This window comes from Zootermopsis nevadensis, unplaced genomic scaffold, assembly GCF_977971745.1.
Source record: "Zootermopsis nevadensis isolate Lab colony 2312 unplaced genomic scaffold, Znev_1.0 Znev_ptg000002l, whole genome shotgun sequence".
Lineage (NCBI taxonomy): Eukaryota > Metazoa > Arthropoda > Insecta > Blattodea > Termopsidae > Zootermopsis > Zootermopsis nevadensis.
In genome coordinates this window covers 15,827,768-15,854,211 of record NW_028259134.1, presented here as the reverse complement: position 1 = coordinate 15,854,211, position 26,444 = coordinate 15,827,768, and the positions used below count along the sequence as shown (strand labels likewise).

Sequence of the window (26,444 nt, the reverse complement as noted above, 5' to 3'; positions counted from 1 at the left end):
TCGTCTTGTCTGTCACACAAACACAAACACCGTGTTCAAATAGAATCAGATTCACGGTTTCAGACACCACAGCTTCTGTGAATCCAGGATTAATTAAATGTGACTTTTCGATGCGTGTACTTGGCATTGTACTACAGTAAATTTAAGGTGGATTTATTCTAGGGTTATTTATATACGCTGTTTCAACTACAGATTTACTGTAGTGCAGTGAGATTGTAATACGATCATAAAAGTATGTAAGGATGTGGAAGGAAACACTCGTGGCCAGTTTGAAGTCGGTGATCGGTATTTTCGCTGATTGACGTGCGTGTGGCTTTGAGTGAATTTCAGTACGATTTATCGACAGTGTAATACATTGCTTGAGAATGAGACGCAAAGACAAATTTTTGAGCAGGAATGAATGAAACATCGTTTACTCCGATTATAGTGCATTGTACAAATTGTGCGCTGTAGTTGTATCTATATAAAATGAGTTTCCTTGTTATTCCGTGCACTTATTGCAGGCATACGCTGTAATGCACGTTTTTCTACCACATATTTGTTAGTTTTACGCATTTTTTTCAAAAGTAATGAATCGCTACATGTTAATGTAAACACATTTTCATTGTCAGACTATTGCTAGCCGTTATTTGCAAGGACACTACACGCGTATTTCCTGAATCGGCTTTGTCACCGTGTTTGTAGACCTCTAATTGTCAAGTAAATGGGAAATTAGAATAGTAGGACTTTGTTACCAGCATTAAATTATTCAGTTAATCAGGCATTTAGCTAGGTAGATATTCTCTTAATTACTTGAGTGGTTAACTAACTAATTACGTTTCTATGTACATAGTCAGTTACTTCGATAGTTTACTAGTTAGTTTCGTAAGTAGTCCATTACTTAAGGAAGCTGCTCATTTGCATTACGGCTGAAACAAAGCGGTCTTTAAATCGAGTGAGGCGAAGTAAGGTTAGGTTGCCATGTTTCGACATCTTCCGCTAAAACTAGGTTTTGATGCATTGCAGTGTTAAACATCAGCAGTGCGCTCTTGAAACTTGGCAGTCATGCAGATGTGCACCATTCTCATTATCTTCCTTGAAAAATTAATCACCATGTCACCAAAGTATCTAGATTGGAAAATTTGCTCAGGGCCAATTGGTCTTCCATAATATTCAATAGAACATAATTAAAATGAGGAAAAACACCAGAAGCTCTTTGTTTTCACATTAACCTTTATGAAAGTTGTAAAGGTCATAGAGGAAGTGCATATTACATGTACAGATAACTGTCATTGATTGGTTTAAATCTTATCACACAACAGACTTTGCTACTCTACAGCTATGCATCCTGAAGAGCAGAGTGTGTTTTAGAATGAGGAATTAAATTTTTTCACATCCGATTCAAACCATTCCGGCAAGCACTTCTAGCTTTAGAGTGTGTTTTATACGGAACATAACCTTTTATTTTGTGTTGAGCTCTGTAGAAACAGATTTAAACACCTACACATCGGATTCACTGTGAAACCCATGATCGTATATCAAAAGATTAAGATGATTATTTAGTTTCCTCTTTCTCCCCAGTGGGTTGTAATCTACAACACATCCTTCCTTCCTTCCTTGGACGCTGACCTGCCAGCTAGGTTGACAGTGACGTCAGAGATATAAAGACGAAGACTTGGCGTCACGCTTTAAATCCGGTAACAGAAACTGAACATACGTTTCATCTGCAGTCCAGTTCATTTCCTGCAGCTCTTTTACATGCTGTGACACACGATTGAAGTGTAAGATATCAGAAGTGCGTGCAGAAAGAGGATATGTTCTGATTAGTATCTTTCAACGAGACATAGACCACCTCTTTCTAAATACTTATAACCAAATTTCGTAATCATCTTCCTACTGGATTCGAACTTTGCTGCTGAAATAGCGTTGTTAAATGATCTATAGATCTCAGGCTACATGTCGAGTTATTTTCGTTGTAATTGAATTTTTATGGAATTTAACATTTTACATCCCAGGAACAGGAATTTCGTCTCTGTATATCAATGCTATTTATTGACAGATCAATAAATTATTTGCAGGATTAAAATAACTGTTTATAGTTTACACACATGTATACAAAGATAAAATGTCTTCCGGCTGCAGATCGCAACGTCAAAATTATTAATATTCTGTCAAAAACTGACAACTCATAAATGACACGGAGGAATCCAGCACACACTGTACACCAGACTGGCGTGTTGCACCGTTGTAAAACGTCCACATCTCGCGCTCAGAGTTGTGGGCATATTTTATGGCTTCTAATTATCATATACAAATCATTCGTAACTATACGAGAAATGATAGTAGCCCCTGTGCTGATATTTATTTGAACGTTGTAAGTGTGCCATTTATATTCAGTACACAAATCTTCCTTCACATTTAGAGAAAATTGTAAAATATGTAATTCATATTATATTTAAAACGTTATGTATTTTAATAGATTCATACAATTGTGTGCAGACTGCTGGAGAATGCGTTAATGAAACAGATACGATACAGGTTCATGCTATAATATTAAAAACGTTTGTACTTTAATAGATTAATGTTCAGTGTATATATGCAGATGGCTGGCGAATACGTTACAGAACAGAAACAGATGCGATACAAGCCCATGACTGCATTTGTGGCTGTGTAAATTGACTTGCTTCTCCCTCTGTGTTACGCTTATGGTCTTAAATAAGTACTCGTAAAGTAGAATTATGTTCCTGTAATTCAATTACGTAGCTGTACATTGTTTTCCTTGTGTTTTGCTGACTAGATCGTATGGCCTGTTCAAATTTAAAATTAATTCTGAAAAAGTTAATCCTTAAGGTATTCTCTGTTAACTAGTCGGTCCTACACCGGACATATTCTCAGTCCCTCCAAGCAAATACCGGGATAGTACCTTAAACTAGGCCACGACCGCTTCCTTCCACATCTTTTCCAATTCATTATTCACTGTCATCATCTCATTTGATGCTATACAGAGTGAGTCAAAGGTATTTTTTGAAAATTTAAAGGCATGTTCTGGGAACCAAAACATTAAAAAAAAGTTTCTATATACATGGGGTAGGAAATGCTTCCTAACCTACATATTATAACTGAATGGAGAACACGCATTCCTGTTACAAAGAGTTTATCAAGATGTATCTAATTGTTAAATTAGACTTCTGAATAAAGATTACTCTGAAACAACACGACCCCACAGCACATTAAATACAGTGGCAGCGAATAGAGTGTAGCCGATTTAACAAGGAAGTTATGTCGAAAGTAAATCACTAAAGCTAATATTTGCTTTCCTGTAAAATTCAAATAGTGGGGTGCATTAATATTTATCTCGTTTGTTTCTCGTTTTAGGTGAGTATTTATCTTCAGTTGAATATAAGACATGGAACTTCTAGATGAATGAATGCTGACTATATAAACATTGTGAGTCACAGTAAAATTATTGCAGTAACTACTCTAATATCCTAACCAAGGTGAATGAGTATATGGCGAGTCACGGAAACATTCATTCAGCAAAGCGCGTTGCTACTGTGTCACTTTATTGTCGATGTTATTCTTCTGGGTTGCAACACCGTGTTGACTTCTAGCTAGAAGCCAACATTTCAATGAAACATGCTAGCTTAGTCTCAACCCTCAAGATAAAGGCAGTATGTTTCACCGAAACGTTAGCATCTGCTTGCAAGTCAACACGGCGTTATAAAACTATGAAATCAAAACAGAAGTTTTTCTGCCTTGAGAACCTTAGTTTATTACCCATAGACTTTAGTTAGCGTTTCTGCAGACAACCTCTATAGATAATCTTTGGCCTTTATCGGAATATATCACGTCCACTTTGGCATAGTACATTATACCAGTATTCATCTGGAGTGACTAAAAAAACTTCTAAAGCCTTGATCAGCAATGCCGATTTCAGGGATGAGATTCGAAACCAAATACTCCTGAGTATGGAATGACGTTCAGTAGCGCTGACGCTCATATCGTTACCGGGAGGTACACAGTTCGAATTTCGACCTTGTTATCTGCTGTTCTGATCGACGTTTTCCTTGTATTTCTCATAAGTTGATATAATTGTGTCATATTGTGAATTAAAATTTAATTATTCGTGTTTTTTCCGTCTAATCACAATTGTATATAAATATGTACCAAATATGTAAATGATATTTTAATATCTTATGTATAAATTTTATTTATATACAATTGTGATTAGACGGAAAATCACGAATAATTAAATTGTATTTCTCTTACAGTTTCCGTCAACATCACTATTCGTGACCATCTTGCCATTTCATCCGACCCAGTATAGTCTCTGTCATTTAATCAGTGTCGTTAAATATCCCAGGCTTATTCAATCCACCAACTCTTGCCACGCTGTTTGATATTCGGTCTTCATATGTTGAAGTGAAACACGTGTCTGGAATTCTCTTGTGTTGTGGGCTTCACGAATTTTGAATACGTGTTTCGATTGATTATACACATTTCCTTCCAAGTCACAGTGAGGTTATAAGAAAGGGCAGAGACGTGTGTGGGATGCTACATCGCTGCTGCTGCCTCCAGACGCTTGTCTTTGTATGCAAAGTTGTCTCTGAAAATATCGACACGTATTGAACGTACCAAGAATTCATTTGGAGTTCATTAGCATTTCTTGTTACTTATTATTCGTATAAAACCTAACAATTTCAGTTTCATTTATAATCATGCGATAGATTTCTCTTATCGCGGAAAACAGGAAACACCGTTAAGGTATTTACTTTAAGATTAAATTTATCGTGAAGTTTGTTATCAACTGGTCTGTTACGGCATGCGCCTGCATTTGCAGGTTGTAACTAAAGATCTTCGTCTGTCTGACTGGTAGCTGAAAAATTTGAAATGGGGTTCCTGGGTTGGAAATTGGAATTGCATGGTTCTTAAAATTGGCTACAATACAGCTGCGTGATGTTTCAGGCAGTGAAGATATTGATGTTGATCTTGGTTGTGATGCCGTGTGGACTTGTAGGTAGAACATACTACCTCCATCTTCATGGCTTCAGTCTACAAGTCCGAATGACATTACAACGCAGAAGACCAACATCGACGAGTTTGCAGTGGTTTGGACAAATAATGAACACATAAATATGTCCGGGAATTCAACTTATAAATCGATATGTTATTTATTAAAAATAAGTGTGGGCTACTATATTATTATGGATCTTAGATGCACACAGTGTGAGAATGTGAATTGGATTGAACTAGCTTAAATGTTAACAGGAGGAAGCCGATTCGCTGTGCTTATCTGTGCAGTAAATATTCAGTGGACACACACATCAAGGCGGGAATGATGGATGTGTTAAGGTCTCATGGGACAAGCAATTAATCGATGTATATCGGAATTAGCAAAATAGATATCAATTTTAATGTTCTCCGCTATAGTGATGGCAATAGTCACTTAATAAATTTCTATAGTACCACACTTTACAGTAAAATGAAATTACAATTATTTCTTACTAGCTAATTAATAAGTACTTTTTAATTAACGATATCGCTAGGAGGTTAGAATGCCGTTTCTAGGGGGTCCATGATTTATATAGATTCTAATTCTTTATTTTCTATGCTGAATTACTGAGAGTTTAAAGCTTTTGTCGCATTTTTACTTTTACACTGAAGTAAAAACACACTATAAAAACAAGAGTGTCTGTCTGTATTTGGGTTAGTCTGTGTTCTGTTTAATCAGGATATATAAGATAATTCTGTGGAAGGGCTTTCGCAGAAGCAGATAGATCAAGAAACACTGCATTAGATTGTCTTGATCTCTTTATGTGTCAGTAATAATGACTGATCAAAAATCTCGTCACTTAAATACAATTACCAAATAAAAGGGAGTTTATAGTTGGCAGTTTCTTAACTTTATTAAGCGGACTGTGTATCACGTTCTGCTTCTGATAGGCTTACGTTCTGACCCGACCGGGATTTTCCTGAGTACTTCTTCGGTATTCGCCTGGAGAGGCGAACGCACCACAGACTTTAATCAAGGAAGACTGTAACACGGTGGATATTATAGCAGGCTACAACTGCATTAACCTGCTCTTGCATTGATTAACGGTGCCCGTTTAAAGTCAATTGTATAGTGTCTGATGGAATATAAGGACAATTCTAAATGATGACCAAGAAAGGATTTTAAAAAAAAGTATGTCATTTTCAAGGTATTATGCCGACATTCGCCCGGACATCAGCTTTCTTGCCTCGGAACTAGGGTAGTGTCATTAAAGATCATAGTGAACGTTTTCGAAGCGCCTTGTAATGAGCATGACATTTTAATTGCTAGCCATTCGGTGGCACTGCTGGGAACTGTCGCTTTCAGATACACCAGCAGCTGGTGGTCAGAACGTAAACAGACTAGTCAATCCTGCTTCGGTTTTCCTCCACTACTGTTCTGTTAATTTTTTCTCTACTTCAATTCTCCGCTTTTTGTACTGCATTCCTCTTCCCCTCCACATGTGTATCTTGAAGTAAGAATTTTGCGGACCAGAAACGGCATAGCTTAAACGCGTCCGTTAATGGACACGTTTTACCAGCGGTGGGAAAATCTGATTCCCGCGCCGTGGTTGCGTTGTCCGCGCGCTGGACCGTCGTACACTCGGAACCAGTGGCCGTTCACGTCCACGCGGGTGTTCCCGTTCGGACTCTGGTAAATGTTGCGTTCCGCTTGCCCGCTCACCACTGTCCCCACTCCGCGTTCCCGGTGAATGTCAACATTCACATTTCCTTTACTCTGTGGGTCCGGCTGCTGTGGTAATGGAGCTATGGATCGACGCCCGCGTTCACCCTGAAAGTATACAAAATGTATAGTTTTCATATCCTGTATATACGTAATTTCTGGGGCTACGGGTTCGAACTACCGAATTCGATTCCTGCGGTGGCAGGGACCTTTCTCGTCGTCACGAGACCACCAGTTTCCTAGCAGAAGGTTACCGAGCTCTGTTTGGATGGAGATGAAGCTACGAAAGTACGTGGCTGATCGCTCAATTTTATACAGCAGGAGGACTGATTAAAACAGTGTACTGAGGAGGATAATTGGACCTGAGACGAATAAGTGTCAGGACGTTAAAGAAAATTGCATAATGAGGAGTTTCATTATTTATAAGTTTTATCAAACATCATTAGCATCGGCAAATCATAGAGGATTAGACAGGCGGTACATGTAGCTCGCAGGGGAAGATGAGGAATGCTAAAGGGTTATGGTTGGAAAACCTGAAACGAATAGATCTCTCGGAAAAAACTAAAAGTCAGTAGGAGAATGTTAAAATTTATCTTAGAGAACCAAATTAGTTTGATTCGGGATGTGAACCGGCGATGTAACATTCTTATGTGGTAATAAACGTTTTGGTTTTAATTTTCGAGTTACTTAAAATTCGGGGAATTTATTGACAGTTGGACGACTTTCGGTTTCTCTTAAGCCTTGCATCGACTGCGCGCGGCTGCCTCGCGAGGCAATGTTCGTTGCTTTGCCTCGCAAAGTCGATACCATGTTGCCACGCGTGGCAGAACGAACAATGCCGCGCTCGAACTTGGCGCGCGTCGAGCCAAATCTGAGCGGTTCTTTGTCCCGCGGCAAAGGGATTTCACTGTGCTGTATTCATGATCTTGCGAGAACTGACGAACAGCGTCGATCACAGCCGAACACGGCTGCCGCGCTCGATGCTGGTAACCACGAGCACAATGAGCGAACGAACGAGTTTGCCGCGCACGAACAGGTGCGCGAGGCAGCCGCGCGCAGTCGATACAAGGCTTTAAAGGACTCTGTTCCTCAGGGTTAATCAGTTAGCTGAGGTTCGAAATGCGATATAAACGTCTCCTGTGCATGGTGTTGTATGTGCATGACGTTTCGTGTGTCTATGTACGTTGTATGTACATGAAGATGATGATACGCGTTATTCGGTTTTTGATAAACGTCTCATCCAACACGAAGTTTTTACACACCATAAAACACACGTCACACAATACTACAAAGTAGAAAAAACTAATTTTGTCTCGGTATAATGACATATAGGTGTTATTTATTTATTAACTTAATGGCAATATATTAGTATCTCCAGTGAGCTTAAATGAGGAATAAGTCAAATTCGATATGAAAAATAGCAAGCAACCAATTTCTAAAATATGTTACAGGCCTATGACCATATTATTAACTTCATTCATAATTCCCGATGAAAATAATTAACAAAATTTTTAACCGAAAACAGCAAACACCATCTTTAGATCATGATAGTAACTCAATAAGTTTCCCACCTTTTATAGTATCAGATGTTTATTGTCGTATTCACGAGCCCATCAGTTAGCCCAGTCAATAGCCACTTTATATCTGCTTTAATATAATCTTACCATCTGTGAACTTGTATTTAAAAATGTTGTCTTCATGTTTTCCTACTAAATTTTTGTTAACGTTTCTCTGTAATTTATTCGTGCAGGCGTTTTCTCTATTAGTTTGGACTTTCCGGTAAAATTTTTGGCTTTCGTCTCTTAGGCTTAACTACTTACTGTTGGTTGTCCAAAGGCCAGAACACAAGTGAAGCACGCGATGAGACACGTGAAGATGATAACGTTCGCTGAGATGCTCATGGCGGGCGGTAAGTTGTGTTGGCTGTAGGAAGCACAGATAGCGGATTAGTTTATCAGCACGTGAGTGGAACACTTGGTCAGAATTAAGCGTGTATTCTCGGGGTCAATTAGTAGAAGTAATATTAAGCGCGTTGGCAGTCTGAACTATGCTCGGAGTTGTTTGTTATGACACGATGTTCAATCAGACGTCTGCGACGACTTAATTCTCCAAGCTGAAGTCACTAGACAGTCTGGCCTACATATCCTACAGACGGGTACCGATTGTCTCGCCATATTTTGGGATGATACATTAACTGTGAAGACATTATGTAACATCGGGCTAGAAATGATGTTATTAGTAACTAAATATGCGTCTGGAAGGATTTGGGAGGAAGAAATAATCCCAGATATTCTAATATTATCTCAAAATTTGCTTATTGTTTTGGATTCGAACTGATTTCACTCAAGTGCCAATCAGAAGTCATTTATGACCCGCTCTCTTATACCGTTGTCGATAATTCTGTGGAATACAGAACCCAAAATCCAAAATGTAACAGGTTGTTGTATTTAAATGTTTAATTCATAAATAATAGAGGTTATCTGACGCTACCACAATTGTTGTGACTGGATATAATAGCGTTGTACCGTAGTTTAAATAAGATTCTCAGTAATTTAATTCATTTATCCTTCGAGAATGCAAATTTTGGGTCGTAACCGATTTTCAGAATGTTGAAATTAGAAATCATACTTTAATTTTTTTTCTCCTTGGATGTGCTTATAATAAATTTCATGCACAGGCGTGTTCGTAGCTGCATATAAACATTTGGAATAAAGTATATAAAATGCTTACTTGTAGACATACGTATGGCGTGGTGTTACTTTAGAATAAATACCTTTTGAGGATCTAAAGCTTTTATATGTAATTAGTTTATTTTGATGAATTTTAAACTTAAATGCGAACCTCTTATCATAGAAGTCAGATGTTTATAGAGAAAATTATACATAATATTGTTAAAATTGTATATTAATTTTTAATCGTCTTGTCGGACGCTTACCTACAGAATAATGATGTATACCAGGTGTTGATATTGCACATCAAGCACAGGACGTGTGATGCATCTTCATGTAACTGCGTCTACATTATATAGTCGAAGTTAAGGAAAAATCTGCCAGGTTTTTAAAAACCATTTGTTTTACGAGGTGCGATCGGAACGTTTCCAGACTGTGTCAATATCGGGCGAACCGGATGTAGTACGAGCTTCTGCCTTTAGGGGGTGCGGCCTACATTCATAGTGAATCAGTGTGCCAGCCGGCATCATCGAATTAGCATTTGTTTCTTAGTTACGGGCGTTTTGGTAGTGCATTACACCGACCCTCCTGCGATTTCGGAATGGCGTGTGCATCAAATTTTGCCAAAGACTCGCCAAAACGGCTACGGAAACCTATGAAATGCTAAAGCAAGCATTTGGGGAGTCCGCAATGGGTCGTGCACAAACTTTTGTGTGGCATTCACGTTTTAAAAATGACCGAACCTCTGTCGATGATGACGAGCGTTCTGGACGACCATCTTCGAGCACAACGCCCGAAAATGTTACGAAGATTCGGCAGGCCATTCACGAAGATCGACGTCGTACCATCAACGACTTGTGCGACATTGTTGGGATAGGCTATGGGACCTGTCAGCTGATTCTAAAGGAAGAACTCCACATGCGACGCATCATGACAACGCGCCAGCGCACACCGCCCTCAAAGTTCGGCAGTTTTTGGCCTCAAACACCATGGCCGTCATCCCGCACCCTCCTTATTCGCCGTGTGACTTCTTCCTCTTCCCAAAGATGAAAATTCAGCTAAAGGGAAGGAGATTTGAGACGATAGAAGAGATTCAGGCAGAATCGCAGATGGTGCTTGACAGGCTGACAAAGAAAGATTTCCAGGGATGCTTCCAGGCTTGGCAGCGGCGCTGGGATCGTTGTGTTCACTCCCAGGGGAACTACTTCGAGGGTGATGGATGAATTTAATACCTGAGATAAGTGTACGGGTTTTTATAGGCGCAGTCTTGATACTTTCCGATCGCACCTCGTACAAGGAAGCGGTGGTTTCCCTTCGGAATACGATGATGAAATAAACCACAGGGCCATAAAGTTTATCAAAAGAACCTCAACAGGATTGCTGTGCTTCTATCTGGAGCACAGTTGATGACAGTGGCATTAGAATGCTCTCGTTCTGTGAAATTTCCTCTTTAGATAAGAGACGGACATTTCTAGATTACTTAATTAAATCCGTACTTCCCCAGGGCTGACATATTGAAGTGTAAGAAATGCAGTTTCTCGGTTCAAGGACTGATGATCTCTCCAAGACCATTAATTCATCATCACTTACACTTTTTAATTTAGCGTACTTATTTGTTGATAGCAAGGGAGAGATATGAGAATATCCGAATCAAACTGAAAGACGCTATATTTTATTAAGCCGTAAGAAATTAATCTTCGTTTTAAAAGAGTTAATGTATATAAAATATACAAAACTTTCGGAATTAGTTACAGCGACTCGGTTTAATTATTTATTGGTACAGCGTAAAAATTTTGATAGATTGTTTAGACTGCCATTTCACACTTTTGAGAACTCTGTAAATGACCGACAGAGGACTATACAAGAGTCCGATCTAGGTAGCAAATTATTGTAATGATTCTTCGGAGACCCATTAAGTATTACCGCGTCAATTATTTTTCAAACTTGTAATTTTCTCGTAATGAGAGCAAATTACTCGTTCATACACTTTAATGTAGTGTACTGAACCAAGCCTGATCTAATACTAAGCTCTTTATTTTGTTTGAGTCTGGACCATCGAAAATGTTTGAGGATATCTGTGACGCAAGTGTTCTTTCATTATTATGTAAATAATTTATCTAAAACATATTTCTAAATATTTAAAATAAAACAAATTAGATATAATAATTTGAATATTTGACATTGTGCTCAATAAATAAGTTCCAAAAATAAATTCAAGAAATAATATAACGGCATTTAAAATTATTTTATTATAATTAAACGTTTCTTCTTTCATAATGTTTTATTACGTTGTAAATACACGCGAATATTAATATTATTCAGTGATAATTATTCGTTCCTAGTACCGAGACTTGACGTCGATAGAAGACGTCTTTGCAGTACGACGCACGGGTAATTTCAAGTGGCCTGCAATTAGTCTTCTCCCTGATCTTGTAGCACTGCCTGCAGTTCCCTCAGGATCAAAGAGGTACGCAAGCTGTCTTCAGCATGCCACGGTTGCAACCCTTAGAGAGCGATCCCCACCCCATGTATTCACCATCTGACTTATACCCTTCACCTAAACCTAATCATAAATCGACTACAATCTTTTTTTCTATGACAGTTGACTGCCGTAATTTCGAACTGAAATGTTCTTAAGAAAGTCGCTCATTGTCTCTTGGTCGATGTACACGTCGAATCTTGGTCGATTTCAAAATCTATGGATACATTCAGCATGAGAGACGGAAATAAAGCATTGTCATTATACTTTTCTGGCATGTTGTGACAGACAGTGACAAAAGGCTCCATACCGGTAATATGTTTTCTGTAGCGCGTCTGTATTTTTCTTTTTTGCCTAGTGAATGTCGCATCCGAGTGAATAGTAATCCATCGTTGTATTCGGGAGATCCCGGGATCTAATCTTGGCACGGATACCGGCCATCATGTTTCATGGCTCTCCTTAGTCCACACAGACAAATGCATTTCCTTAAATTAGACCACAAAAGTTTCTTTACATGTCGTTTTAGATTCATTATATCATCCTACGCTGTACAGTGAGCTACTGATAGCGTCGTTATGTAAATCACAAATAAATAAACTGATGCCTAGCTTCGCTAACCTGCATTACTTTCCACACTCATGTGTTCCAGTTTTCTGCTCTCTGGACATGTTATTGTAAAGTGTTACAGAATTTCTGCTTTGTTTAAAATTCAGATGCATTAGGGTGATGATAAACGAAGCGTTATCACAGTTCTTAGAATTATCTGGTTCCTCATACCAATACATCTGAGGGACACAATTTTGTCACACTACAAATTCTGTTTATAGAAAGACAACTATCAGTAAAGTGCGACCCTAGAATCAATTTAACCTTCGTCGGAAAACTCATATATACCACGTCGTGAAATGTATGGATAAATTAGTGTGATAGGAGCTGTTGTTCTTTTGTTGGGGATTCTTAGAGAATTTTTCTAATTAATCGTCTCCGAACGAAGCTGTGCTGTTGTTGATAAAGGCAAACAAAATACGGAGATAGGGATAAGCTCTATCTAGTGGACCCAACTGAGTAGGCACCTGAATACGGAGATAGGGCCCCATCTCCGAAACGTCGTTTTACGTTTTATATTTTATTTACCATACGATGGCAAATATCCAACAAAATTTTTATTCAAACAAAACACTGTTCTAGGAGTTGTTTACATTTAGCGACTGAGTATCGAGTGCATGTATGTCTGTAAATAAACTTACGTATTTTTTATATTTGCGTGTTTTTCTTTAGTTTTTGTTGTTTGTCCGGGTTTTAGATTACCAAGGAAATTATATTTCCAACCGAACCCGGATAATCGGGAGTCTGTTGCACCATAAAGAGCGTAGCGCACTACGATGATACGTGTAAGCTACACTTGATTGGAAAACATGTATCTAATCTGTTTCTATAAATACACCTTTCCATTCTTGTTATATAAATATTGAGCTTGGCTGGTGTTAATAATAGTTAGACCAAGAAACAAAACAAAATATTAAAATACAGATCACTAATTTCAACCTCTAAAATCTAACGGTAAATCAGGCCACAGGCTTTATAAAAAAAGTTTTTGGATCACACGGAAGACCGAAATTCTTATTCTTCATCTTCCCGTGTAGACATCTATGGACTCCTTTATTCTCGGCCGGTAATGTTTCTAAGAATACAACACGAAGAAAGCAGAAATAGAATAATATCTAGTCATACCAACCCCATATTGTGTAGAATGACGAAGTAGAATTCATAGAATATTTCAGACGACGTCTAGAATGTCACCCATGACATGACTTTCTGATTGAGTCGTGGAAGTGTGGGTGACCTCAGAATTTCCCTATGGGTTGGTCTCCCAACGACTGTGGCTTTGTGCGTCCTACAAGCTATCATTTTCTATAATTGAATTCCTTTATTAGAAATTTTGCCAACAGCAAAAAGCATATGGCAGGCAAACAACTAATAAATATACGTTAAACAAAACAAAACAAAACTACATTCATATATTCAATCTAAACACTTCTGCGTATCACAAAATTATACTCGAAAGAGACAATCCTTTTTGCCAAACATGTCTAAGCATTAACGGAGGTAGCAACGACAACATTAAGAGATTCGGCTTCTTAAAATTTTCTGAGAATAATTTTGAAAGAAAATGGAATGAAGTAATGAAACTTGAAGTTCTTCGTTCTTATGTTTTCCCTTCTCTCCACATTCCTCTTCATCTTGTTTCTGTTATTTCACTTTTACGTTTTTTAGTATCTTGCATCCTGCTACAATTAATCTTATCAATGATTATTTCATTATCCTAATAAATGGCGTATTCCAGGTGGAGGTTTATGACAATTGTTTATAATTTCAGTTTACACTGTCTCCAGTTTATTGTTACTATTATCATTCCTAATTAGAGTTGCTGAGAATTAATTTAGTATTGTCGTTCCCCGTGTTCTTTGTTTGTTTATCCCAGGAATGTAATTTGTCACTTTTAGAACAGATAACTTACCTGCTAAGCTAAACTTCAGTAGTCTTCAGATGATTGAAAGATACTCAGTTTGAAAAGTTGTAATTCTCTCTCAGATCAAAATGTTTTGTGGCGAATTAATTTCCTATGATACAGCGTGCTATAATGGAGACTTGACGGCGATAAAAAATACATAAGCTCATGAGTTCTGAAGGCATAAAAAGGCTAGTCTGTGTTTCTGGCATGTAGCTGGAGATTTTGGATAAAGATATGAAGTTAAAGAAGAATAATGGGGTTATACACCCTCGTGGTGTCAGTATGAAAGTGTTTGGCTTTCGTCAGACTCGCACCTGTTGTATAGGTGTGTACGTTGAACTTCAAATAAAGGTGACAAAATGTAGGTGGCAGATGTTAGCAAGAATGGGGGAAGCTCTTTCAGTGGTGCGTATTGCTGGAAGTGTATTGTTTGCCACGCTTGTAAAACAAAAGAGATTCTAATCAACAAAAACATACATATCTTTCACAGTCTTTGGAACGTACTAGTCGCCTTGAGAACCCAAAAAATCACCACGCTGTTAGCTGGTTTTGCGTCAGAGTGATGGAGGAAGTTTATACAAATATGATATCTAGAATGAACGTTATCCACCTACATATAGTTTATTTTTATCCATTACTTTTGAAGACATGAAAAGATTATAAAATATTCTGAATTGAATAGTCGGACCATGTAGCGTGTAGTTTATAATGTTTTGTCTTATTTATTTTGTGGCGAATATATTTTATACGACTTGTAGTTCTTCCATAAAATCGGAATGGAATACCGATAACAGAAGCTTCCGAAGAACATATGTACGTATTCCTATATCGCTTTACGTGTTTCATTTTAAATATGATTGCGATATTTCTATAAGCAAATGGATATGGGTCAACCGATGGCTGAAGCCGAATGGTTGGCGTTGCTGCTACGTACTCTGGAGATCCTAGGGTTGAGTCTAAGCCTAGAAACCGGGTGAAGTGACTTAAGACCTTTAAGTTTTCCCCAGCTCAATCATACAGTCTTTTTCGGTTTTGTTATTAACGCTTAGTTTCGTGACAAGATACGATACCATGCAAGTGCAAATTCAGCTGACCTTATGTCTTACGTAGAACAGGAAGTAGAATGTTTATATGTCTAACGTACGTACCGTTTGCGTGACACCACGATGACGTGTTAACATATAATTTGGAGCTAATTATGAATTCTAAAAAGCAAACAGTTCCGTTTCTGCACAAATCATTGTTCTGCCATCTATTTTGATGATGACCGCGTAAAAATAGAGATGAAAAAAGGGTGACCGAGGGGTGGGGGCATAAACAGAAACATTATGTTACAGAGACTTAAACGATTTAGCCTACTTACACCCTCCACAGCTGCGTATGGAAAAATCCACCGTCAGGTGTAACTGAGCTTTACAGTGACTGGAGAAACAATTGGAGCTGCAGAGTAAAGCCGTAAGTTGCAAACTTTTCAGATGAATCTCTCCGCAGACCCGCAAGATATTTTTTTATTCTATTTCTACGAAGAGTAGTTCAAGTCTCCATGTTTAATCCAGTCATTTCTTTCCGTCGTAGTATTTGTAATATTTGACATCCCACAAGATAATCATCTTCATACTCACTGCCGTAGGAACCTAAAAGCTCACCTGAACGTTAGTGGTTTATTCAAAGGCACTGTTGTGGCCTTTTCTTGAATGAACTGAGGAATATCACAGTAAGCTTCTGTTATAATAGTCGTTTCTCGGGTCGAGATTCGAACTCGGCACATTCCAAAGGTAAAATAGATTTAATCTCTATACTTCGTGATTGGTTGCTACAGGAGAATAATTATGAAAGTTGTCGTAGCCTATTTATTTAATGTGTCTGGTTTGAATGACGAAAATTACGGAAAGTCAGGGTAGCCTTACATCGAGATAATCTTGACCTAAAACCTCGCAGAAACTCTGTTAACATCCCAAGTTACCAGCTTTATAGCGTGGACACTTCTGTGTTGAGTAATCACCAGTTTTATTAGCCGGTGTTAACGATTAAATTTGTAGGTAGTTCAACATAACTTGCAGTGCCATCTAAAAATTTCACTCACTGTAAGTACCTACTGTACCTGGTGTGCTTTAAGCCAATGCTCCGGCAGGCGAGTCTGGATATGGCGTTGGCGGTGTTAATGTGGGTCTAATTATGACTTGGGCGTTGCGATGATCCAAACTCCATGCTTGCGTGTTCATTCGGAATAGTTATTTCTGCTTTTACTGCTGTTATGTGCATTAGTGAAATTGTGTTGGGCTGTGAGGAAGAAGCATAGCACTTAAACTAAGTTGCTAGTGACAACTTCCTAATTCTGTAGACTGCAAGCAAATAACCGTATAACAAGTCGGTCTAATACAGGATGAATTTTGAATGCCTTCCAAATTTTTTTATGTTGAGTTATGTTAAGGTCTCTTGTCCTGATCTTCTTTCAAACGCTCAGTAGGAAAATATTGTGTTGCCACAATGTATACTATGCATTAACCGACTAAGAGTCATCTGCTAGATTAGCTTTCTTATGGATTTCGATTGGTCATAACCCTTGGCACCAAGCACCTTCCGACATCCCGTTCTTGTTTGAATAGAATCTACATCTAGAACTCCTGCACGGAACTGTTACTGTCTGTCTAAGCGGAGAATTGACTGGACCTTAAAGCCGTGACGTCATGCTGAATTATACCTTCGCCCCTTGCAAAACATGTTTTCACTGTTGGAGCAATCTGCATGATATGTTATACTTCGTGTGTGTAATCTCTGACCCGGATGATTTACTGAAGTCTCACTCTTCTATGAAATACTAAACATATAAGAATGAGACGACACCACAGAAAGTTAGGAAAGCTTTGCAGAACTGAGTCAACTCGCATTAGAACTGCTGTGTGCCTGCGCAGATGGGTGCTTTGTTTGAAGGCCTAGTCAATTCTCAACTCAGACAGCAAATTGCTCCCGTTTGCTCTGTCTCGCGTTTTCTTCTTTGCACAACTCGTGATCGCACACAGCCATGTTATCACCTGCGACCGGTTGCATTCGCCACCAGCGCCGCAAACGGGTTTCATTTGAACAAGTGTAATTTGTTGAAGTGCCCTGAGAATCGAATATAATGCAAATATTCTGAAAAGCTGCTGCTGTTCTGTTGGTTCGTGAATCATTTTGACGAACCATTATTTAAGTTCTGTATCTTTCTTTGCAACCTGTGAAGAGGTTCTCCGTAAGAAGATAAATTATCAAAAACACAAAAGACGGGACAGCAATAAATCCCTTTCATTCTACAACTGAACCCACTGTCGCAATAAATGTTTTACGACTGAAATGTCGAGATCCGTCCTGCAACAAGAAGCAGCAGTGTTGTGGGGTATTTGTAGTGGGTTCTTTCTTGAAAGTTTGATAGTTGTTTAGCTGATTAAGAAATGTCCTGCTGTTAATGACACCAGCAGTTTCATTGTCCTCTTCAAAAGAACCAATCACTTGATCCCAGCACATATATGTATTATCACAAAAGCCAAAATAACACAATGACAGGTACAGAAAGACCAGGGTCGTTTGTCAACCAGTGCGAAACCAAAGCTGAATCAACCTTACTACATACATAAAGTTTAAAGATACTGAGAATAAACGTGGAACACAAATCATTACGGCATAAAATAAGACAGTACAGATTAAATTCAGTTGGAACTGATTATGACATCCAGTATTCCTCGAATATGATGCTAAAAGTTAAACACTTAATTTCGTATTCTTTCAGTCTATTCCTGTAAGGAATTACTAAATAACTCCATGGGGCGAGGATAAATAACTTGCGTTATTAGATTGAGATAAATCTGTAATTAGATGCAAAACAATAGATTTGTATCAGAAATAAATGAAAATCAGGACCAGTGATGAATGCTAAAAGTTAAACAACGTGTTTCTAGTAATATAAAGCTCTCTCCTCTTGCTTATATGTAACATAATAGTTTTGTGTTGTTATAATTTTTAGCTGCGGTAATAAGGAAATTGAATAAAACTGATTAACCCCTTCAAGCACTAAGCGTATTATAAAAATTTAGTTGTCGAAGATGCTTTGTAGTACCGTGTAGTTTTGTGGGCGTTTACCACTATTTCTAAATGCTTTCAAAAAGAAGAATATTTGGACATGAGGCAAATATAAGGTGACTTGGTAAAGGATGGGCAGCCCATTTTGATTTTTTAATAACGAAAGGGGTACACTATTTTCAGTTCACCACTACGTCCAGGTTATGTCTGGTGTCCACCAGCCATTTAGTACTTTCTGGAAGCAAAGTGATTAGATCGTTAAACTGATCTCTCGCCTTCATCTAGTAGCAAGAAGGCAATGTGTAGAGCTTTACTGTACTCGTCTGCACTCCTCCATTTCTTGGTACTTGGGAATTAACTCGAAGTATTTTCAAGAATCATAGACGGAGCTGTGGGCTACAGAGACAAAACGGCGAAGCGAAGATGCTGAGAGCTATGGACAAAGAGCACCAAAGGAAGTGATGCTGGAAGAAGTGGATATTTGGAGCACATCCAGTTCGTGCCGTGGCAGAACAATAACCCATCTTCTTCAAATATGTGTTTACATATCAACTTTAGTGTCTGGGAGTCTAGTTATTATGAATTGTTAAGACTTATACTACTCAATATCAGTCAAATCGACAGAAAGAAAAATATATAAACTACCATCGTCGGTACATCGATCTTTTATACCAATCGTTTTCGCCATTTCGAGATTATTTAAAAATTATGTTATTATTATCTTATCGTTACTATTATTTTACTGTTTCTGTTTTGTTCTCTTTAATTTTATTATCTTCTTCCGTCTGTTATCTGCTATGCATCCTCCATGTTCTTTAATCTTCTTCCGTCGTCGTCCTACTTCTTATTCGGTGTCTAGACCAGCGCTGCTATGAGTTCAGAATCTGAAAAGTTTAAGCAAATACAACATTACCGGAATTTTCTTTTTCGTGTGGCTCATGAAATACTCGGAGGGAATGGAGTATGCAGTGAAGTTTATTCATGATGTCCTGGTAACGCAGTTTTGTTGTTGGAGGCTTCAACAAATAGTACAGGTATCCCTCGATTTTCGCCGATTCTGAATAACGCCTATTTTGAAACCAGAAATTCAAAAAAGTGAAAAAATTATTTTACTATTATGTACGTATAACGTTTTACAATGTTTCTTGTACTATACTACTTACACTAAATCGTAATTCTTACATCGCTGATTTCGAATAAAAATTATAATTACGTATGTTTCGTTAATGCCAATTTGCTCCAATGAGATCGATGAATCGGTAAAAGCTGACTTGGTATTAGTGAGTAAGTTGATTGGTTTGATAGTTAGACTTTATTAATGAAACTAAGATAAGTGTGATGTTAAATTAGTAATGTGGCCGTAACTTATGCAAGATATACCACAAAAAATCGTGTAAAATGCGTGTACTAAATAAACAGAGGCGTCTGTGTCCACCGATGATGACTATAAGGATTGAAACATATAGTGGAGTTTTTATATAATAGCATTCGTATGTCTGCGTGTTTGGTGACGGTCTTTAATTTTGTATGAACAACGCAAACAACATTATACACAAACTAAAACCAAACAACGAAGCCTAATTTTAAATCGCGCATTATTGAAATCTATAACATCATGTCGAGATATAAAATTAAGTATTTCCTTCACAAATGCCACTGATGTCGGCAGTATTCCGAAGTGGTTAATTGAATGAATTTCTTAATTAACTTGTAATTGTCATGACCTACGTAGGATCACCCACGTGCTTGTCCTATGAAGCTAAATTCTGACAAAATTATCCTGTTGTTTCACTTACTAATTTCAAAATGATGATATGCTCGTCATTGAAATTCAATTCGACAAATGACTAATGATATCATACGTTCGTGTGTGTACGTAGGTGTCAGACGATTCTGTTCCTGCTAATAAATTTTGAAGCATTAGACAGGTTTTGTGAATCTAGGCACGAAAAATATTCCACTGGAATTTACTGCACGTTCCTGACATCGGTTATAAGGACTTCTGAGTTGGGAGTGACACCAGTGTTATTTAATGTGACTGTGCTGTTGTGTACGTTTAGAAGTTGGAAGAAACTTCATGTTTCGTTCTTGTCACGTTTTGTACAATCTGAAATAACTGCATGAACACAGCACGAAATATATGTGCACATTTTTTATGAGGACAAGTAATGAACGAAATAAGTCAGTTTGTGCAAATCCATAGTGATTATGTGAATACAAAATCCAAATGATTTAGCTCAGGGGATCTTAACTTGCGGGTCATATGTGGCCCGCAAACGCACATTTTCGTAATACCTATGATGAAAAAGTAGTTACTGTCTAAATTGACCATTTTAAGCTCAGTGGTAATTACATATCTCACCTAATTTATATTTATGATTTTCATGTAATTTTCAGTGTAAACAGAAATTATTTTTTAAGCACCATTAACGAATCGATTTTTGTAATGGAGAAGTCGTGTGTTTGCTTCGCGATACAGACAGAATTTTTAAATACTATTTAAACGAGTTTCGTCTTTAATAGGTAACGTTAATTATGTACTTTCAAGTGAACATATAATAAAGTAATCAAATTTGTTAGTAGTACATTAACCTGGTTGCGATAGCAAGGCAATAGCATTTTAAGTAAATATCACAAAGTTCAGTAAACTTTTCTCATTTATAACCCGACAGCCCACGAATCAATAACAACGGGCGGATGTAACACACCCCTCTTAAAATATGTGAAACTCCTGATTAACTTGAACAATAAATGCCGGTCTAGTGCGTTCTTCAAATCTCATTAGTTTTTACTTCTGTTGCATTGGTATAACTGAAGTTATAAAATTTAAATTTAAATTCGTAGTCGATTCCAATTGTGTGACATTCCTCCCAAGTTTCATAAAAATTCATTCATGCTAAGTCTCGGCACAAATACACGATCACTACATACGCCATGTCTCTTTTTTACGTAATGGCGACTAAATATTAGGCCGTATCTCCTAAAATACTGTCATGACGTTCTGTCTTAATAATTAACTTATTTTGTTACCTACGTCGCGATGGCTAGACCTATTTCCCTGTGCCATATGAAGCTCGTACGTACACGTCACGAAACGAAATGAACAATACACACAGTCGTAATATATCATAACGTGTGACACCTAACAGGTATTTATTTTTAAAACTCTGTACAATAGAAGCACTCTTATGACCCCCATTCCAGAGATCCAGTTATCGATCAGGAGAACGATTTAATGACATTATTTGTTCCTATCCTATTTTATTTTCAAACTTTATTTGTCTTCATTTCGGTCCCTAATAATCTTTTAATTTTCCTTTATACTACTTGTATTCCTTCCTTATTGTCTCTTTCTTTCATGATTATTTACATTTATTCCTCAATTTTTCTTATGATTGTTCGTGTCTTTATTACCGTCGTTCGTTCGTTCGTTCTTATATCGTTATCAGGGTTCTAGTAATAAGATACAGCGATTAATATTACTCGTGGTTTTTATCAGTACCTCTAAGTACAGCAATATATGTGAAATTTAGTTATGGCGGTAAATCAGAAACATACATATTCCTTATGAAATAGCTTATGTGAGTCAAATATTAAAAGTTCTGTGACAATACGAAATTTAAATTTTTTTTAGCCTTCAGTGTCTGAACATGCATATTAGCTAAAACTTTTTCACCATTTCATTGGCATTTAAATTCTCTTATAAAAATCAGTTATTTGTAAAAAGAAAGTTGTGTTGAAACTTCAAAATTTCCCCAATCTCAGAACTTCTGCGTTATGAAATATTCACAATTTCATGTACACTAATTTTCGTCCCCTCTTATAATGCGGCAATTTGCTTTTCTTCCGGGATTGTTGACGCATTTGTCTGTTAAAAACAGTGACATAATCAATAGTCTTGACATTTCGTGACAAGGCATCACAAACGTTGGCACGCAATGCGCAACTTCACAGCCTGACAGTTGTTCTGAGAAGCTCCATCATTACAACTGCTTGTCCGTAGCTTTCGATGTTTGTTCGCACTTACTGGTGGGATATAAATTTCATTATGTCTCGCTCATATCTCACAGTATTTATCATAATGAAACTGACAAAGACATCTTTGTTACCTATCGTACTGAGAGTCAGCCATATTTGTTGATTTATTGTTGTAACTACAGGTAATACGGAACTGTATTTGTTGTACTTTTATAAAGTTTCCATGTTTAATTGTCGACATGAGAAGGGAAGAGAGAAATTGGAAGACCTGTTCATAGATGGAAGGATAATGCCCGAAACTATATTTAATAGATATAATATGAGTTTTACTGTAACGAGAGTCCAAGTACACTGAGATCTTGATTTGGTGTACAATTAACAATAGTTCATGAATTTTGAGCCCTTGTGAAATCATCTTTCCATGTAATCAACGCGTTGTTACTTATTTATTTATTAATTATTTCAGTGTTACTTTTTTCATGTCTGTCTATATTTTTCACATACTGCGTTTTTTTTTTCCAGAAAAGTAAAATTTAACTTTAATATTTTATTTAGTATAAGTGTTGTAATTATTGTTCGTTCCAGAAATATTCTGAATCTGTTACATTTTCGTTTGGCCTATACAGCCCAGAGCTTTGCACAGCATATTGTGTTAACTGAAGAGCATGTCGAAACATGAAGAATTACAAAAAAACATTGTTTTTGCCTACATCCATACACCACACAACTCTAGAGTGATGGTTTATTTTTGTGTATCATGAATTATTGTACTCTAATTTAATTAATGTGTGCTCATGTGGAAAATACTTAGAAACACCATCATGCCCTTCACTCTTTTTTCTGATGTTTTAACCAGTTTACAAGAAAAGTTATGAAATTTTTCTGGAGGTATACATGAGTCTGACAGACATAGTACTACTGTATATGAAATTTTTATGTTTATTCTCTTACATTTCTCCTCCTTTCCCGTTGTGTCCCCTTCCTTATTGTTTTTCTTATACATTCATTTGGCCTTCTCTTTCCTTATTTCCTTCACCTTCTGATGTTCTCTACTTCTTATATTATTTATTTATCTTTCTCTCCTAAGTTTTTCTTTCGCAGCTTTCTGGCGTTTTTACAACAATTGTTAAAAATTTCACCAGATAACCTTTGCCATCTCATTCCACGTGCAACTGCTTAAGGGTCGCTGAATAGATTTTTATTAAATTTATTTGGAAGTTAAATCTTCGAACACATTTTGCTTTGGCTAAAATCAAGCAATGGACACTTTACATCAAGATCATCCTGCTTTACTGTGCATATCTGGTGGTTGACTAGATTGTAAGTTAAAATATGTTTGTAGAAACGAAAGATTGGAAGAAACGGTGTACAGGAAAATAAAATATTCTGCTACACCATTTTGTCTCCAGTACAATTTACCCATAAGATTTTAGGTCGTCGAAATATGCAAAGCAAAGTGAATTTTGTGCTGAGTCATCTAATAACTTGAGAACATGAGACTTATTTTAATCAAATGTACAATTTGAGTTCATTTCTTGTCGAATCCGCCTGTTAAAACTGTTTATAAGAGAATATAAACATTTGTCATTCGCCCTCTGCATTTCGAAATACGCTACTAAACACTTACTTCTATTAACAGAGCGGAAATGTCAGAATTGTTAAGCCGTGCATGCATTTCCTAGGTTCTTATATTAACCCTCGTAAAGTAAATATTTATATCCTCTTAGGTGCGTCATACAGAGTAAAATAATCCATATTTAGTTTATTTTTAGCGCAGTAGTAGGAGCGTGGTTTAAATATAGCTGTAAGGCGGAGGCTTGTTTCGATTCGTATTGATGGGTCAGGATTTACTCCGAAGCAACAAGCGAAATAAGGTGCTTGCCGAAATGACACGCAATGCTATTTGAAGCGTTCAAACTCGATAGATATCGATATCGCTTTTAAAATTATTGCTGAGTGGCTGGCGGTACAAGTCGGTGCAAGAAAGTGCACCAAATTAATACAGCTGAATGTTTCTGTGGTAGCTGAACCAAAAGATGCAACACCGAAGGTCCGTTAATGCGCCATTGAACACTGACATTTCTTTACAACACCCCCCTCCATCACAACTACTACTTTAAAACCAAATTTCTGTCAGACGCAGACGAATTTGAAATCCAACTGCGGGTCTAAGTGACTTGCCGGAAGGGTGGACGTAAGTGCGGATTTCCTTGGCGCCAATCCATACTCCAGACGACTGGAGGAGGTGCAGGGGAAGGGGTCGAGTGCCCTCCAGAAGTGGAATCCCCTGGGGATCAGACTTCCGGGCAGGCATCGATCAGTGCACTGTGCAGTCACGCTTCCTGCCAGATTCGATTTGTGATTACTTTTTTTAACACCGGTCCCCATTGTTACGTTAGCATTCTGCAGCTGCGGAACTAGACAAAGCTCACAGCATCCTTTTCATATCCCTGAATAACGTCACGTAAAAACATTATTGGTTAGTGGGGAAAAAATAGATTACTTTCTTATCGTAGGAAGGTCTTACGTGGAGTTGATACCAGAATGTGTAACAGATTTCAGGTTTCCAAGCCAGTAAAGGAATCGCCGATCGTTGTCTTCTCAGTTGTAACGCATGTGGTCTTGTAAATGGGGTAAGTGCTTGAAGATTTCTGTCTTCTGGCTTGTTGCGCCGATTCATCGTCCTGATGACGGAGGCAGTATTACCTCCGAAACGTTGGTACACATCGACCAGACTACACGGCGCAACAACCCAGAAGACGGAAATCTTCATCGCCCTGATGACGGAGGCTGTATGACCTCTGAAACGTTAGTTAACATCGACCAGACTACACAGCGCAACAACCCAGAAGACGGAAATCTTCATCGCCCTGATGACGGAGGCAGTATGATCTCTGAAACGTTGGTTAACATCGACCAGACTACACAGCGCAACAAGCCAGAAGGAAATCTTCATCGCCCTGATGACGGAGGCAGTATGACCTCCGAAACGTTGGTAAACATCGACCAGACTACACGGCGCAACAACCCAGAAGACGGAAATCTTCATCGCCCTGATGACGGAGGCTGTATGACCTCTGAAACGTTGGTTAACATCGACCAGACTACACAGCGCAACAAGCCAGAAGGAAATCTTCATCGCCCTGATGACGGAGGCAGTACGACCTCTGAAACGTTGGTTAACATCGACCAGACTACACAGCGCAACAACCCAGAAGACAGAAATCTTCATCGCCCTGATGACGGAGGCAGTACGACCTCTGAAACGTTGGTTAACATCGACCAGACTACACAGCGCAACAACCCAGAAGACAGAAATCTTCATCGCCCTGATGACGGAGGCAGTATGACCTCTGAAACGTTGGTTAACATCGACCAGACTACACAGCGCAACAACCCAGAAGACAGAAATCTTCATACTCACCGCTGTGAAAACCTCAAATCTTATAGGGTAGCTGCTTATCGGAGGTATTTATCTGTTTGTTCATTAGTGATTTATTTAACGACCCTCTCCGTATTTCGGGCTAAATAGCGTCGGATGAAAGCATTATCGATCATTAATGAATAGGCAAGGACATTAAAGAAAACGTTTGCTGTGGCAATTTATGATAATATCCCGACATTTTTACTAGAATGATTCAGTAAAACCACGAAAACCCTCAGTCAGGATAGCCAGTTTCCGAACCGAGATATAAACCCGCGATCTCCCGAAAACGAACGTATCACCTCCATCTTCAGGGTGAGTTAATTGCTTCAGTTACTAGGTTTGTTTGTGACACTGTTAATTCTTATAGTTAAAACATGTATTGAAGGAAATACAGTGAACAATCATTTTCGTCCATATTTTGCGGTATCTTTCGTGGACTAATGACTTGTTCCTAGACTTACATATGTAATAATTTGACATTGGTGAACCGCATAGCTCAGTCACTGACTTGGGCTGGGTGATCGGAGTTTGTTCCCGACAGAGGCAGAGGATTTTCTTCTATTCTCTGCGTTCAGGCCGGCTCTGGGGCCCAACCAGCCTCTTATCCAGTGGGTAACGATGTCGTTTCCCGG

The 26,444-nt window shown here is 38.0% G+C and overlaps 2 protein-coding genes across 10 annotated transcripts in view; one reads left to right on the top strand and one right to left on the bottom strand.

Annotated features, from left to right (window-relative positions):
• LOC110835194 (GTPase-activating Rap/Ran-GAP domain-like protein 3) overlaps positions 1-26,444 on the top strand; it is a 245,277-nt gene that overhangs the window by 173,770 nt on the left and 45,063 nt on the right. The window lies entirely within an intron of this gene.
• Positions 5,370-9,702, bottom strand: LOC110835201 (uncharacterized). The gene is made up of 3 exons (XM_022075174.2): positions 9,630-9,702; positions 8,515-8,617; positions 5,370-6,802 (listed from the first exon to the last, which is right to left on the bottom strand). Exons 1-3 carry the CDS (start codon positions 9,668-9,670, stop codon positions 6,545-6,547), a joined length of 402 nt encoding a protein of 133 aa, XP_021930866.1. The 5' UTR covers positions 9,671-9,702; the 3' UTR covers positions 5,370-6,544.

What these genes read in the sequence shown, in the direction of transcription:
- LOC110835201 (XM_022075174.2), bottom strand. Translation starts at nt 9,670, where the DNA reads ATGTGCAATATCAACACCTGGTATACATCATTATTCTGTAG. An exon ending in TATACATCATTATTCTGTAG is followed by an intron (nt 8,618 to 9,629) that starts GTAAGCGTCCGA and finishes TGCTTCCTACAG; the next exon opens with CCAACACAACTTACCGCCCG. An exon ending in TGGCCTTTGGACAACCAACA is followed by an intron (nt 6,803 to 8,514) that starts GTAAGTAGTTAA and finishes GTATACTTTCAG; the next exon opens with GGTGAACGCGGGCGTCGATC.